The sequence below is a fragment of the Manis pentadactyla genome, chromosome X (assembly GCF_030020395.1).
Source record: "Manis pentadactyla isolate mManPen7 chromosome X, mManPen7.hap1, whole genome shotgun sequence".
NCBI classification, from domain to species: Eukaryota; Metazoa; Chordata; class Mammalia; order Pholidota; family Manidae; genus Manis; species Manis pentadactyla.
In genome coordinates, this window is record NC_080038.1 from 10,611,763 (window position 1) to 10,628,712 (window position 16,950).

At 45.7% G+C, this 16,950-nt stretch overlaps 1 protein-coding gene and 1 long non-coding RNA gene across 2 annotated transcripts in view; one reads left to right on the top strand and one right to left on the bottom strand.

Moving 5' to 3' along the window:
• The first annotated feature begins 7,154 nt into the window (after window positions 1-7,154).
• Window positions 7,155-16,950, top strand: part of CA5B (carbonic anhydrase 5B) — a 276,577-nt gene continuing 266,781 nt past the window's right edge. Inside the window, 1 exon segment of the mRNA XM_057495985.1 lies at window positions 7,155-7,296. Coding sequence (XP_057351968.1) covers window positions 7,155-7,296 — 142 coding nt within the window.
• LOC130681946 (uncharacterized) overlaps window positions 10,004-16,950 on the bottom strand; it is an 82,010-nt gene continuing 75,063 nt past the window's right edge. Inside the window, exon 2 of the long non-coding RNA XR_008995233.1 lies at window positions 10,004-10,347. This is a non-coding gene — a long non-coding RNA (uncharacterized LOC130681946). The remainder of the gene's footprint in view (window positions 10,348-16,950) is intronic.

Genomic DNA, 16,950 nt, shown 5'->3' on the forward strand with positions numbered 1-16,950 from the left:
GCATCTTATCCATTCTGCTTATAAACCCTTCCAGAGATAAGTTGCATTTCTGTAATCTCCCTCTGGACGTCATCCCCTAGCTCTTGTATATTTCTCTACAGCTATGTCAGCATGGTTATGACCTTTATTTTGAATTCATTTTCTGGAAGACTGGTTAGGTCTATCTCCTTCTCAGGGGTTGACTCTGTGATTTTGGTCTGTATGTGATTCTTCTGCCTTTTCATCGCGATAGAAATAGTTTGCGTAGCTGGCGCATGTAACGGCTGGGAGAACGTCCCTTCTTGCTGGTTTGTGGCCTTCCTCTCCTGGGAGAACAGCGACCTCTAGCGGCTTTTGCTGGGAAGCTGCAAGCAGAGGGGGCTTCTGAATCTTGCCCGGCCACTATGAAGTTTAGCTCCCCATTTGCTCTGGGCGTGGCCTGCCTCAGGCTGCTGATCCAATTTGGCGGAGCTGTGTTGGAGGGGGAACAGCCAGGAGGCTGATTATCTCCATGAGGGGCCTCGCAGCTGCGCTGCTGCCCAGGGGGTTAGGGCACCTAAGTTCCCAGGTATTCCCAGCTGCTGAGATAAGTTTCCCAGGACACTCCTGTCCAGCTGTGGGGTCACTGTAACTTTAAGAGTTTCAAAAAGCACTAGCTTTTCTTTGTCCCAGGGGCGCCAGCTGTGGGGACCCACTCACAGGACTCCGTGTCCTGTTTCCCTAGTTTCCAGCACCGCACGCACACACTGTGTGTCTGTGCTCCCGTGTGGATGGCTATGGCCAGCTATTTAGCAGTCCTGGGCTCCCTCTCTCTCCCCGCTCCGACTCCTCTCCTCCTGCTGGGGATCTGGGGTGGGGGGTGCTCGGGTCCCGCTGGGCTGCAGCTTTTATCTTACCTCCTTCGCGAGGCGCTGGGTTCTTGCAGGTGTGGATGTAGTCTGGCTGATATCCTGTGTCTGCTGGTACCTCTTTTAGGAAGAGTTATATTTGTAGTTTCAAAAATATACATGGTTTTGGAAGGAGATTTCCACTGCTCTACTCACACAGCCATCTTGGCTCCACCATCCTCCATTACTTCTTGATCTCATCTCCTACTACCCTCCTCGGGGTTTATATTGGCTTCCATACCATCCTTTATATGTGCCAGACACACTCCCACCTCAGAGTCTTTGCACACGCAGTTCCCTGCCTGGAATACTCTTCCTTCCGAAAGCCATATAATTGATACCTTCAAATCCTTCATCCCTTTGCTCAGATTCCATTTTCTCAATAAGGTCTTCCCTCAACAACTTATTTAAAAATTTAATGCCAGCTTCCCAGGGGCACTCCAAATTCACGTTATCCTGCTCTACTTTTCACTGAACTTATTCCAGTTTTTAATATAATTTACTCACTTATGTGCTTCCTTTTTATTGTTTGTCTCCCCTAACTCAAGCATAGCTTCCACAAGGATAAGGGCTTTATTTTACTACCCTGACGACCCCAGAACAGTTCCTGACATTCACTAGATGTTTGATTGATGTCCTGAAGGGTGAAAGAATTAAAGAGTGATGGATCTGATGAAGGGTGGTTGGAGGAAATCACTTTGTCAATGACCTTCCCAGCATCTCTTCTGCCCACTCCAATCCATCCTGCACTGTGCTTATAGCATCATGAGAAATCTTCTGTGCTTCCTCCTATATATACAGAAGAGTCTCTGAAAGCCTTCCAGTCTCTTGGAAATGCATATTCTTCAAATTAATCTGAAATTATCATCCAGCCATCCTGGGGATCTTCTTAGCCAACAAATATGCACAGCAGACTTGGGATGATAGGGAATTCAGAATCACTTGTTTTCATGAAAAACAAAAAACAGGATTTTGCTGCTGTTTTGTTTCTTACTGTTTACAAACAAAAGGTAATCTTTGGTGTCCCCTGCAGTGAGATCAGCAGTATACTTAGGAGACAGACAGAGCTTCTATCTTCTAGACAACTATGTGAAACACACCATATAGTGGGTTTTGTGGAGGAAGAAAACAGAGTGTGAGGGTGATGGCAGACCCTCTGGAGCTCATGTCCCCCATAGCTCTAGAGAGGTATCCCGCAAGTAGGCAGGACACACTTCCTCTGGGCCAGGTGTCATTGGACGCCGCCTTGGTGTTCTGCAGACAGCATGCTGGACAGTCCCCAAGGCATGGCCCTGGACCTGGTGGTCAGCCCCTGCTTACCAGTGCAGCTCTGCCTTGCCTATGCTTCCCTGATGGCTCTCTGTGGTGCTAGAACAAGGAACAGATACCCAGAGTTCTCTGGGCAACTTGCTAACAGCACTCCCACCCCCACCTGGCCCCTTGTGCTGGACAAGGTTCATGTCCACTTGTCTGAACAACTACCTAGGTAGTCAGGCATGCTCTTGGCCTTCTTGCATCCTTCCCTTTGAAAGACAAACCAGATTGCTCTTTGTCTTGAACAGACATTGTAGTTGGCACGGTCTTTCTGGGAATTATTCTTTTTTTTTTCAGCTAGATCATAAAAAAGAACGGAGACTTTTTTCACATGTTTGGCCCTCTTCCCCTGACCCTGGGATTGATTATTGAAAAAAGCCAACACTCTTCCCTTTGCATCCTCTCTGGCCTTGGCTCCTAAGCTCCCCTTTCAGCCCCCCAAAATAATTGTCCTCCTCATCCCTGACATTTTCCCTTCCATCTCTCTACCCCTGTCCTTCCTGTTAACACTGTCTCTCTTCTCTGACACATGGTTCAGATGACACCCTTTCCTGAAACTTAAGAGCCTCTGCCTTGTAGGCTCCCATTAGGTCAGGGCTGTGATCATATCTGGCTTTGATTAAGTATTTGTTTAATTTTTCTAAGTGAAATAAGCGAGAGATGGGAAAAATATATGACTCGCCTTATATGAAGTCTCTAGAATAGGCGAATATGTAGTGATGGAAAGCAGAATAGAGGTTCCTGGGAGCTGGGGGTGTGTGTGTGCAGGGCGTTTCTTTTGATGGGAATACAGCTGATATTGGGATGTTGAAGATGTTTTGTATACGGTGGTGATGTTTGTGGTGATGGTTACACAACATTGTGAATGCATTTGGTGTTATTCAGTTGTACACTTAGAAGAGGTTAAAATGATAAATATTATGTATATTTTACCACAGTAGAAAAAAAGTAACTTAAAAACCAGAGAAGTTGTTTGTTTAAATAGTTTTTCCTTGTAGATTGCAAGCTTGTGGGGATGGGGAGAAAACAGGCCTTTCCATCTTTACTCAGCACATGATGCATCAGATTATCACTTCAATTCAAGAATGGAAGTCAATGCAAAGCAGCACAGAATTAAGGCAAGGCTTCCCCATACCTCTTAGCAATTTTGAAATTTAATTGTACTGTATAATTGATTTTATCAGAGAATCCTCTTTAGTTAGAATTCCTTGCTGAGACTATCTTAATGTTTAATGACATTAAAAAGCATTCAAAACTGCTTTCTATTTTATTTTTTAGATTTATATTATAGGCAGCATTCTAGCAAATTCAACTTGAATAATAACTGTCATTTCTATAACAACTAAGAGCTGATTCTGAGGTTTCTCTCAGGCCCTGTACCATTTGAAGTCACAGGAAGAGTCAGCTTCTTATGCAGTGTCACTGCACAACTGGTATTCCTGCTCCTTGACTTCTGGATTCTTTCTTGCATAAGTTGAAGGGTGTACATTAAACCATAATCATAAACATTTCAGTTCATATAATCCTTGTACTCTGCTGGTCTGCCATTGTAAATTATGTGGTTTCATGCTAGACATAGTCTTACAACTTAGAAAGGAGCATAAAGTTCTTCACCTGAGCTCCTGACCAAGAGAAGGGTAGAGATACCGAGAGAGAAGTGAAGCATTTATGTGGAGGAATACATAGGCACTGAGAAAGTGTCAGGTTACTGGACTTCTTGGCTTTGCTTCTAATTTTGAAAAATTGGTAGTTTTCATATTCTGTCAATAAACTATTGCCCGAGGCTATTTCATATAGTTAATTATTATAGAGAAGAAACTATGAATTTAGAGGCTATTTTCTTATGTAAAATAAAATCATGGATCAGTTTCTAAGATATCTAGGATTTGCTTAAAGTACTCCAGGGAGGATTATAAATAAAACATGGTGGGGAGCTAACAGATAGGTGTTGAAATGAAGTATTGGGTGCCTAGGTGATGGTATGACAGTATTTTCAGTGTTTGTGTAAGTTTGAAGTTTGCCAAAATAAAAAAATGAAGGAAAACAGAAATAGATTCTGAATTGAGGTGGCCAGTGGGCAATTATTCTTTAAGCCTGCTCAGTTAATTCAACTAATGAAGGTACTTGAAAACAAGGTTCTCTTACTTGGCTTAAGGCGCTATCAAGATAATATCTTGAGAATTTATTACAAGTCTGTATTTGAAATCCAGACTCAGACTTTTACATGTCTTAAACAAGGTACATTTTGATACACCCACACCCTCCAAAAATGTATGTATACAAACACCCACATAAAACTGTAAAGAAAATAGATTATAAGTTGGTTTGAGAATTTCAAATATCTTCAGATATACTAGAGGTGCCACTGGCCTGAAGATCCATGTAGAAAATTAGGCCTGCAGGTGAGGAGCCCCCACAGGACTCATGAACATCCTGCCAGTCCTGTCGTAAAGTGACTGTGCAACTCTGCTGAGTTCAGTGTGTTCACGGGCTAAGCAGTGCCTACAATGCAGGGTATGGCACCAGGCTGAAAGGCTGGCTATCTGACACACTTCATTTTACAATACTTGTCTGACCACATGGCTTGTCAATAGCTAGGTATAAGGGGTTCTGCCTGGAGCGCTCAGTTGATACTTACAGGCTAGTCATAGAAGGAACTGCTTCCTGCATTCACTTGACACTCCCCAGGTGTAATTTTTCTCTGCTTTCCCTTAGGTCTGGCCTTCTGTCCTCTAGCTCAGATCTAGCAGGGTCAAGGGCACAAGTAGAGGGGTGAAAAGCTACTCCACAGTCTGGTAAAACCCATGAAGTACCTGAAGAGAGGAGAGGATGAATCAACATGTGTGCCTCCTGGTTCAGTGTGGCTGGGTTCAAAGATTTCTCTTGGAATACACACTTTCTTGGAAAGATGGTATAAATGGGTACAAATGAGTGAATTTCCAGTTGGTAGTGACTTGAGTCCTTCATGCCCCATAAGTTTCTCATTCAGTGCCTTTTGGTACCTGTCCTCTCCCCACCTTTGCCAAACTGTTGAGAGGCCTCCAGTAGGCCAAAGACAGACTCTGAGGAGGCACTATGGCCTGCAGAGAACTGGACTGTTGTGTTTCCCTTCCCATATGGTGTGTGTTTCAAGCAGCTCTGGGGAGGAGAAACTGCACACCCAGAAGGTGGAGTTCATGCCTTATTCAGCTTTGCATCCCAGCACCCAGCACAGTGCCTGGAGCAAAGGAAGTGACCCTAAATGTTGCAATGGAAATGTCGACTGGCAGAATTCCCATGCCTGTGAGCCTAGGTTAGGATCATATTCAGGTAGGTGCATCTTTGAAATCAGACAGGACTTTGGGGGTCCTTCAGCTCTTTTAGGTAGGGCATAGTAGGAGACACTCCTGTTAAAAGACAAGCATTTAAATGTATTTCCAAAGTATAAATGACCCTACAAATGGGTGATGGTGGTATCTAGGATAAGGAAAATCCTTCACATGTCTGAGAAATGGGTGATGGAGACATTTAGGAAAAGGAAAAAACCCTTCACATGCTGGAAGTCACTTGAAATAAGAATGAACTTCTCCATCACAAGGAAACCTACTGAGGGTGTCAAGCAGCCACGTGCCAGGTACTGTGTCCCTAAGGGATGTAACTGTGAGACAGACACGGTCCCTACCCGCATGGAGCTTAGATGTTGGGGAGTTGGATTCCTACAGTACATTCCTGATCAGGTATTTCACTCAACCGTGACAAGCACCATGGCCAAGAAGAGGGAGCTGGGCTCACCTGCTGAGTGCATGGCCAGGGGAGGCTTCGGGGAAGTGCAGTTGGATGTGATCATCACAGAGTGGAGAGGGCCTACCCCGCACAGATGGAGGGGTGTCAGGGAAAGGCGGAGCATCTGCATGAGCCCTGAGGCTAGATGGAGCATCAGGAGGCAGTAGAACCAAGTCCATGTGGCTGGTGTGCAGACAGGATGGTGAAGTGGGTGTGAGGCTGAGAGGTCAGCAGGTCCAGGGCACATGGCTCTGCCACTGAACCACGCTCATGGTTGCTCAAATGGCACCCCAATCAGCTGTCTGAATGCAGCTCCTGTAATCATGACAAACACTTCAAAATCTACAGTGGAGTGAAAGTGCAATCAAGGGAAAACCTATTCTCAATTCTGGCCTTAATTGCTCACTAGGTTAGGGATAGGAGTTTTGGGGAGAAGTGTATCAAGCCACATGGGGGCAGGGTGTCAGCAAAGAAGCAGTCAGAGTCAATATTACCATAATTTGGGAACACTATGGTGAATACCTTGGGAAGTGTGGTCTTCTGAGACTTTCACTGAGAGTTAGAGATCATCATGTAGTCACAAATGCATATACAAATGGAATCTACCTGTAGATTAGCTCAGGATTAACCTCCATTTTCCCCATGATCAAGGGACATAGTGTTAACTCATGACTGGCAGTCAGATTATATTTATGGTTAGAGTTCAAAGCTGCCCAGGACTGTTTTGGCAGCATGTGTCCTGATGGGGGGAAGGAGGCTGAGAGTTGGGGGTGTTAAGCAATCCAAGTGCAGACTGAACTTTCCGATCCAGGCTGCTTGGAAGAAGCATTAATCTTTGGTTACTCCTTATGTGTAAATACCGTGCTGGAAAATTAATTACATAGTGTTCTAATTCTTGTGGGTAAAGAGAGTCATTTCTCGGTACCTCTAATATTTGCCAACCCTAAGGGAAAGGCAAGGTGCCTTAGTCAGGCATCCCATCCTTCCAGGGAGGTGACCTGTGAATGTGAGGAATGAGTGGGTGAACTGTTGCCTCTCACTTGGGCCCCCACCACATGCTGTGCACTGACAGTCTGCATGTTATCCTACTGAGAGGTTTCCACACAGTCCATAGTCTCTGCTGTTCACAGCTTTTCTTCCTCTGTCATCCTGACTCTAGGTTATTAGGTTCCTGCAAGTTATCTGGGAACTGATCCAGGTTTCAAGCTGAAGATGGTGCTGATGAATAGCCTGCAGGTCATTCTTCAAGCCTCTGCATGCAAATCACTGGGGAGAAAGTTCCAGATTTCAAGGTCTGTGCCAGTGAGGACCTGCAGCCTCTACACCTGCACTTACAGAACCCGGAAGCGAACCTGTGATTACAGTACACAGCTGGCTGCCTTAAACACAGTGACAGGTTTGTTGTGCAACAATCACTGCCTTGCGTAGCTGTGATGTCAGTGGTATTCCAGAGTGCAGTTATGTGCCTTAAGATCTGTGAGAATAAGTCCGTTTCTCTGTCTTCTAAAAGGCATGTGGAGAGTGCTTTCTCCCCCAGCTTCACTGAGATATAACTGACATCTAGGATTGTGTAAGTCTAAGGTGTATATACAATGTGGTGATTTGATACAGGTATATATTGCAAAACGACTACCACAATAAGCTTTGAAAAGTTGTTTATTGACCAATTTTAACCTGTTAAAATGATATCATGCAAAAATAGGACAAGGGGGACGACCCAGTTTCGAACACTTTGGAACCTGTTGTTTATTCTTTCTTGTTAGTGATAGCCTTTTTACTAAGGTTGATCCACACACTGCAAATTATTTCTGTTGTCTCTTAACATTCTGGAAGTTGCCTATGAATGATTATAACCAGGTTGGTGGTGTCACACTCTGGAGTACTCTTTCCCAAGTTACTAGTTGCAGTGTTATTTCTAGCTGACCAGCTTGCCAATGTGTGTTCTGCTGTAAACAGAACACACAGGTGCAGCAATGTTTAGCAGCATTTCTATCCTCTAGCCAGTAGGAATCATTGTTGCCCAACCATCCTTCTCCATCCCCCCGTCCCCACCCACCAAGGCTGCAACCACCAAAAGTAATCTCTTCAGGACAAAATTGCTCCCAGTTAGGAACCATTTATATGATGAGATAGGAAATGTATCTATTTCTGGAGAAATGTTTGAGTTTGTGGAGAGATGAAATGGATGAGTACACGCTGGTCTGGGTGGAGGGGGTTCCCCGCTGAGCAAGTTCCCTGTGAAATTGGTGAGACTGAATTAAGGCTAGGGCAAGAAACTGGGGGCTCAAGGGTGTTTTACTCCCACAGCAGTAGGTCTCAGTCTCCCCTCCAGTCTGGGCTCCATCCTAGTTCTCCCGTGAGGCTTCCCGCCTCTGCTATCCAAGCTCCCTGCTCCCATGCTCGGGCTTCATTCTCTGGGAGCACAGGGGCTCCATGGCTCTGACCGCCCTCTCCCTGCTCCCCCTGTGGCCCTCTACTCCTCTGCCCCTAGCTCCAGAAGGAACTCTTTGGGGGTCCCTGGTGCCTGGAGGATGCCTGACCAATTCTGTACCAGAACTCAGAAAAGGAGACTGTGGGTGTTTCCTCTCCCCACCCCTCCCCGGAACTGGTGCTCCTGTGACTGGCCAGCTGCTCTGTCCCCAGTAAACGTCCCATGGATGGGCAAACAGTCTCTTATCTAGATATTCAATGGGCACTATTAAGCCCAGGCGGGAATCCTGGTCAGAAATCCCCACCGCTCCACAGTTCATCATTAAAGTGGAAGTTTTTTATATTTTGCTATTTTAAAGGAATTGACACAGGGTTTTCAAGTGCTGGCTTCCTCCTAGGTGGAGGTTTCTCCACTTTTTCTCTCTGGGGTTACTCTCTCCTGACCCCATAAGCACATAATAAAAATACATAACAAAGGAATGTTTGTCCATGAGTAATACTGAGCTAAATCCAAGGAATTAAAAATTCCCCATAAATATACTTTCTATTGTAAGTTTACTTTATTGCCTCCAACATTAACGTGTTCTCATTAAGATGAGCTGGATGGAGTCTTAATGAATTTCTGGTTGCTGGATGTGGCTTCTTCCAGCCGACCCACCTCCTACTCAGACTGGTTTATTCTCAACACTGGCACTTTGTGGTCTAGGCTTAAAATGGAAAAAAAGAAAAAGGTCCTACTTGTCTAGAACTTAACTTTTACTTTCTTTTAACAGAAAGTTGAAAATTCAACGTCTAAAATCCAATATGCTTATGTTTTTAGGATAGTTTGCTCCTCTTAATGATGACTAAAACAAAAAGTAGTGGGTGCTTTCAGTGTGGGGGCTTCCCTGAATAATTTTGCACATCGGATGTACTTGCTTGTAAGTTACTAAGAAAAATGGGTGACAGTCATCGTTTGATTTTGCTTTGGGCATATTATACCATCCTTTCCTGTTTTCACAGAGGAGAATATTCTGGACTCTGCTGCCCTGGGCCACTGAGCATGTCTTGTTCAGAGACCTGGTTCCTCCTCTGATTGGTTGTAAAGACAATGTTCATTGTGTCTGGAAGGTCAGTACCCGAGCAGGATGCCCAGTGTACATTTGCGACTGAGAATGACCCAAGATTGATGAGGGTTGGAAAAGATACTGTGGGAGGGGCTTAGCCAGTGCCCACCACAGAGTGATTGACTGTTTAATCAGCACCATGTTTCTTATCACAGTTGCCCCAGTGCCCCCCTGGCATGTTTCAGTCCAACCCTTTTTTAGATCAGGTGAAACAGAATAAGGAGTAACTGGAGGAGAAGGATATGGCAAATCCAGAAAGCAGCATTTCACCAGAGCCCTGTGCTCTGTGCTTTTGCCTTCTCTCTTCCACCCCCAGGTAATCAATGGCTGTCAACTCAAATTGCTCTTTGCTGTTATCTCAAGCAGCAGACAGTAAATGTTGAGAGTCCTAACCTTGGAGACCTGTAATATGATAAAGACAAAAGTGTTGGTAGCCGCGCCTGCCGCACCCTGAAAATGGCACCCTCTTGTGTAACAAAAACCCATGCAAATTGAGTCTGAGCATATGAACCAATCAGGCCAAAGTGTCATGCTAATTAAGGCTTATGCGACAGCACCAATCAGCGTAGAGCATGAGGCCTATATAAGCAGACCCTTTCTTCCCGTCTGCGTCCTGCCCGACACATTTGTTTCACAAAGAGCTGAAGAGTAAAGCTTTCTGCAGAAGAATCCTGCTGTTGTTGCGTGCTGTTCTTGCCGGCGAGGACGGGGCGCGCGACAAGTGGTGCCAAAACCCGGGAACCAGAACATCACCGGCACAGGGAGGACCCTTCAGACATCTGGAGAGGATTCAGAACTGCAGGACAGAAGAAAGCCCGGAGAGGTAAGTTCCGAGAGACGCGCTTTTAAGGGTGGTGGCTGATGGTTCTCTGTAAATAAAGAGGCACCATGGGAAACGCACCATCGTTAGTCTCAGCACTACAGGCAGTTCTCAAAGAGCGAAATTTGAAGGTCTCCACCAAAGTTTTAGGATCATTTGTAAAAGAAGTAGACCGTGTTGCCCCCTGGTTTATCTGTTCAGGGTCCCTCTCCATCCCGAGCTGGGACAAGTTAGGGAAAGATCTTGATAGAGAAGAAGAAGAGGGACACTTGAGAGGAGGCACTAGACCACTATGGAAACTGATTAGAGCTTGCCTGCAGGATGAAAAGTGTGAAAAGGTGATAAAGGCAGGTCAGAGAGCCTTGTCAGACATCCAAGAAAGTATGTCAGAAACGGAACGGGAAACAGAGCTAGCTCGCGGCCGAAAAAGGGCCGCTAAAACGAAAGTTAAAAAGCCCCAGAGTGAGGGAGAGAGCCCGTCCAGGGCAAAAGCGAAAGAGCCTCGAGAAGCAGGTGACAACCGCCTCGGAGAAAATAGCAAATACCCCTGGAAAGAGTTGAGGGAACTCCAACATTCCAATAGGGAATCAGAAGATGAACTAATGTCCTCGGAAGAGGAGGAGGAGACTAGAACCGCGAAGTGCGGAAGTAAGGGAGCCAGCAAGGCTGAAAGGCAAACCAAAGAGAAAATGAAAGCAGGGTGCTCTCCATCGCCCACTACTCCGCCACCTTATGTGAGCGGTACACATACTTTCTGTCACCCAGATACCATACTAGCAATTAAACAAATGTTTCCTGTGTTTGAGGACAACGGGGTACGCTCCCATCAGCCCCTGAGTCATAAACAAGTTAAAGATCTAGCAGAGTCCGTTCGGGCTTATGGAGTCAGTGCTAACTACACCTTAGCACAGATTGAAAGGTTGACAGAGACAGCTATGACACCTACAGATTGGCAGTATGTGACTAAAGCATGCCTTACTAGTATGGGACAATATATAGAGTGGAAAGCATTGTGGCATGATATCAGCATGACCCAGGCATGTGCAAACGCTGCCGAAGGGCAACCCGCGTGGTCATATGATATGTTGACAGGCCAGGGACAGTGGGTTGCCAACCAGACCGCCTTCCCCGCACAAGTGTACGCACAAATAAACGCGTGCGCTGCTAAGGCATGGAAAGCCCTCACTAACAAAGGGGAAGTGTCAGGCAATTTGACAAAGATTATCCAAGGGCCGAGCGAGCCATTTTCAGATTTCGTCGCTCGCATGATGGAGGCCGCGGGTAGAGTATTCGGGGACCAAGAGCAAGCTATGCCCCTAGTGGAGCAATTAGTATTTGAACAGTGTACCAAAGAATGCAGGCAAGCGATTACACCCTGGAAACAGAAGGGGATGACTGCTTGGCTAAAAGCCTGCAGAGAAATAGGGGGACCACTCACCAATGCGGGCCTAGCTGCGGCTATATTACAAAGCCACAAACAAGCCAGAATTACTAATAAAAATATTAAATGTTTTCAATGTGGGAAATTAGGACATTTAAAGAGAGAATGTAGAAGCCCAACTTTAGAGCACACGACCCAAAAGACCCCTGGATTGTGCCCTAAGTGCAAAAAAGGCAGACATTGGGCCAATGAATGCCGATCTGTTAAAGACATAGAAGGGAAATCCTTAGAGCTGCCAAAAAACGCCCAGAGGGGCCCCCGCCGTCAGGGCCCACAAATATATGGGGCAACCAGCACACAAGTGTCCTTCGGGAGCAACAAAGCCCCCCAAGGAGAGCCACTCCAGGTTCCACGGGATTGGACATCCGTGCCACCACCAGAATAGTGTTAACTCCGCAGATGGGAGTTCAACCTATTCCCTCAGACTTCAAAGGCCCTTTGCCACCAAACACAGTTGGACTACTCTTGGGGCGTTCTTCTGCTACTTTAAAAGGCCTTGTAGTCCACCCCGGAGTTATTGATCAGGACTATGAAGGACAAGTAAAAATTATGTGCTCAGCCCCCAGAGGAATCTACCCTATATCCCCAGGAGACCGCATAGCCCAGCTCTTAGTGCTGCCTAGTCTTCATGCCAATTATCCTGCCACCACCACTGAGAGAGGAGAAGGGAGTTTCGGCTCCTCTAACTACAATTCCGCTTTCATAGCATTAGACTTAGCAGACAGACCAAAATTGACCCTCAAAATAGAAGAAAAGAGTTTTGAAGGAATCCTAGACACTGGAGCAGATAAAAGTATTATCTCTGCAACCTGGTGGCCCTCCAAATGGCCTGTAACCCAGTCCTCACACTCTTTACAAGGTTTAGGATATGAGTCTAGTCCTACCATTAGTGCCAAACCATTGAGATGGCAGGCGCCTGAAGGGCAAGAAGGTACAGTTACCCCTTATGTGCTCCCACTGCCAGTCAATTTGTGGGGGAGAGATGTTATGCAGGGCCTAGGCCTTAAACTCATTAATGAGTACTCCACTCCTGCCCAAGGCATGATGATGGATATGGGATACATCCCTGGCAGAGGGCTAGGGAAACATCAACAGGGACGCACAGAGCCTATCCTACCCAAAGTAAAAAATGACCGTCGCGGTTTGGGTTTTTCGTAGGGGCCATTGAAGACGCCATGCCCATACCTTGGCTTACAGAGGAGGCCATATGGGTTCCTCAGTGGCCCCTATCCTCTGAGAAATTGGAAGCAGCTCACCACTTAGTTCAAGAACAGCTCCAATTAGGACATTTAGAACCCTCTATATCTCCATGGAATACACCTATATTTGTAATCAAAAAGTCGGGGTCATGGAGATTGCTTCATGATCTAAGAGCAGTAAATGCTCAAATGAGAATACTTGGACCTGTCCAACGGGGACTGCCACTCCTCTCTGCTCTACCCAAAGAATGGAAAGTAATCATAATAGATATCAAAGATTGCTTCTTCTCCATACACCTAAACACCAGAGATAGAGAAAGGTTTGCTTTCACCCTGCCAGCTATTAATCATGAGCAACCAGACGCCAGATTTCAGTGGAAAGTCCTCCCTCAAGGGATGGCAAATAGCCCTACCATATGTCAACTGTATGTTCAGCAAGCGCTGGCACCGATTCGTAAAAACTACCCCACACTAAAAATCATTCACTATATGGATGACATCCTTCTCTGCTCCCCACAACCAGCAGAGGTAGAAGAGGCCTATATAAATCTCACTAGATCCCTAGAGACTTGGGGACTGAATATAGCAAGTGAAAAGGTCCAAAAATCTAGTATTAGCAAATTCCTAGGAGCCACCATTTACACAGATGTAATTTGCCCCCAAAATCTTGAGATAAGACATGATCAGCTGCGAAATTTGAATGACTTTCAGAAACTCCTAGGGGACATTAATTGGTTGCGGCCATATTTAAAGATACCTACCACTGAATTGAAACCACTATTTAAAATCCTAGAAGGAGACTCACAACTAACATCACCGCACTCCCTTACACCTGAGGCGGTGCAGACCATCCACAAAGTAGAACAGGCCTTAATGACAGCACAATTAAATAGGTTGCAGTTAAATGAACCCTTTGAGTTATGCGTCCTTCCCACCCCGGGACTGCCAACTGCAGTTTTGTGGCAGCAAGATCCACTGATCTGGATCCATCCCCAAGCCTCTCAGGCTAGAACGATAGAATACTACCCGGCCGCCATAGCCAAACTCACTCTGAGGGGAATAAAAAACTCATTAACACATTTTGGGAAAGCTCCAGCAACAATCATAACCCCTTACAATATGGAGCAGATACAAACATTATGTGCTATGAATGATGATTGGGCCATACTTGCTTATAGCTTCTCAGGAACCTTTGATAATCATTTCCCAAAACATCCCCTCATCAATTTTGCTAGAAATCATCCCCTAGTGTTCCCTCGGATCACTAGCCAAACCCTGTTGCCACATGGAGAAACAGTCTACACAGATGGATCCAAGACAGGTACAGGTGCCTATGTCCATAACGGCAAAATTGTAACAAAAAATTATACGCCCAATACTCCACAAATAGTAGAATGCCACATAGTTTTAGAGGTTCTACAAACCTTCCCTGGACCCTTGAAAGTTGTGTCAGATTCTTATGTGGTTAATGCAGTTAATTCTCTAGAAGTAGCCGGGCTAATCAACGCATTGAGTTCAGTAGCCTCGCTGTTCAAGCAGATTCAATCAGAGTTACTCCACAGGCGATCACCTTTGTATCTAACCCACATCAGAGCACATTCGGGCCTTCTCGGGCCTATGGCCCGCGGCAACCAGCTAGCAGACCTCGCAACTAGAAGTCTAGCTTTTCCTCTGCTAGACCCTGTCACTGCAGCTGCTCAATTCCATTCAAAATTTCATGTCACTGCTGAAACACTACGCCAAAAGTTCTCTATAACTAGAGCTGCAGCCAGGAACATTGTTCTTAGTTGTCAACACTGTTGTAGTTTTCTTCCTGCCCCCCATGTGGGAATTAATCCCCGCGGTATCAAACCCCTACAGGTTTGGCAGATGGATGTCACACGTTTCTTCCTTTGGGAAGCTGAAATACGTACATGTGTCTGTAGATACTTGTTCTGGAATCATCTTCGCCTCCCCATCCTCTGGAGAGAAGGTTTCCCATGTCATTAACCACTGTCTTGAAGCTTGGAGCGCATGGGGAATGCCCCTAATCCTAAAAACAGACAATGGTCCCGCCTATACTTCTGCCAAATTTGCTCAATTTTGTCATCACATGGGGATAAAACATGTTACTGGCCTACCTTATAACCCACAAGGTCAAGGCATTGTTGAGCGCGCAAATCGCACTCTCAAATCTTATCTCTTAAAACAAAAAGGGGGAATTGAGGACTTACCCCCTACACCTAAAACAGCTATAGCCCTAGCACTTTTCACTCTAAATTTTTTGAACCTGGATGCTCAAGGCCATACAGCAGCGGACCGCCATCATCAATGGCCAAAAGACCCACAAGAACTAGTAAAATGGAAGGATGTACTATCTAACCAATGGAAAGGCCCGGATCCAATTATAATTAGATCCAGGGGGGCTGTATGTGTTTTTCCCCAGGGTGAAGAAAACCCCTTCTGGATCCCGGAACGCCTGACCAGGAAAGTCCTGAACAAAGGAGATGGCGTCTCTGTGCCTGTGGATCCTGCTCTTGTCGATGGGAATCCTGACTCAGGGAGTACTGAGATGGGGAATATTGTCAGTCTTCCCTAAGCCCATGCCTGTTCGCTATAATGCAGCAGTTTTTCCACACTTTTTTACTACTAATTCTAGCATGAACCTGCCTTACTTACCATTAGATTCTCTAGCAGCTTCTTTAGGAGAAAACCGAACCTTTGAAACCGATGGATCTTTGTGCTTCACCACTCGTAACCACTCAAATTGCCTGTCCCTTAAACAGCATATGTACGGGTGGTTTGGCCGTGATAGAAAATCAGGTGAATTTAGTCAGTCCTTTCGTGAGAATAAGACCTACACTAATGCAGCAGTAAGCCAAATGGTCCTTTGGATCAATGGTACTTTTGTGAAACCTATTAAGCAGATTAATTATAGCAACATATTCCTCCCTTACCGTCCCCGTCAACCCAAATATGCTCCCCATTGTGTGGGAGATTATGAGGGAGAGCAATGGCCCTGGACTGATTGCCAGTCACATGCAACAACCTGGGCAGATGAGGGACACAAATTTTCCTTGTCCCCAGATATGGAGGAAATTTCCGGCAGTGTTTATAGAAGGGTGGCAGAAGGAGGAGAGTTCCAACAAGATGTAGGCAGGAACCCCTTCCATAAATGGCTGCTGTGTGGAGTTAATGGCTCGTGTTCAGACCTTTCTCCCTTTATTGTCCTACAAGGGGGAGGGATTGGGATGTCTAATAGTTCCTGTACCTATGAATCTACAAGCCCAACCTTAGATGGCAAAACTGTATACCAGGTGAATAAGACTACTTATAATATTTCATGTCAAAGAGTTGCACCAGCCCCTGGCCAATATCCACCTACTCCAGTATGCGTGTATCCCCCATTTCTATTTATCTTATCCAATAACAGTTTTGACTCTTGCTCCAATGACACCTGTTTCTTGTCTCAGTGCTGGAATATAACTGTCCATTCCAATGCTTTAGTGGCCCGCATTCCTCGCTGGGTCCCTGTCCCAGTGGATTCACCTGATTCCATGACCTTGTTTCGTGAGAAACGTGACTTTGGTGTCACTGCCGCCATAGTGGCTTTAATATCTCTGGCTGCAGTGGCTGCCACTGCAGCTGCCATAGCCTTGGACACCTCTGTTAAAGCGGCTGCAGAATTGAATAATCTTGCGGATTCAGTAGCCACTGCTCTGGACCGCCAATCCTCACTTGATGGAAAGATGAAAGGAGGAATTATGGTCCTCAATCAGCGAGTAGATCTAGTGGAAGAGCAACTAGATGTGCTCTGGCAGTTAGCCCAATTGGGATGTGAGCGAAAGTTTCGCGCTCTCTGCATTACTAGCATACAATATGAAAACTTTATGCAAGCAGCTAATCTGTCACGAAGCCTGTCCCAGTATCTTTCAGGAAACTGGTCCCAAGACTTTGATGGAGCATTGGAAGACCTACGGCGAGAAATAACCCACATCAACTCCACCCGGCTAGATATCTCCGTAGCAGAAGG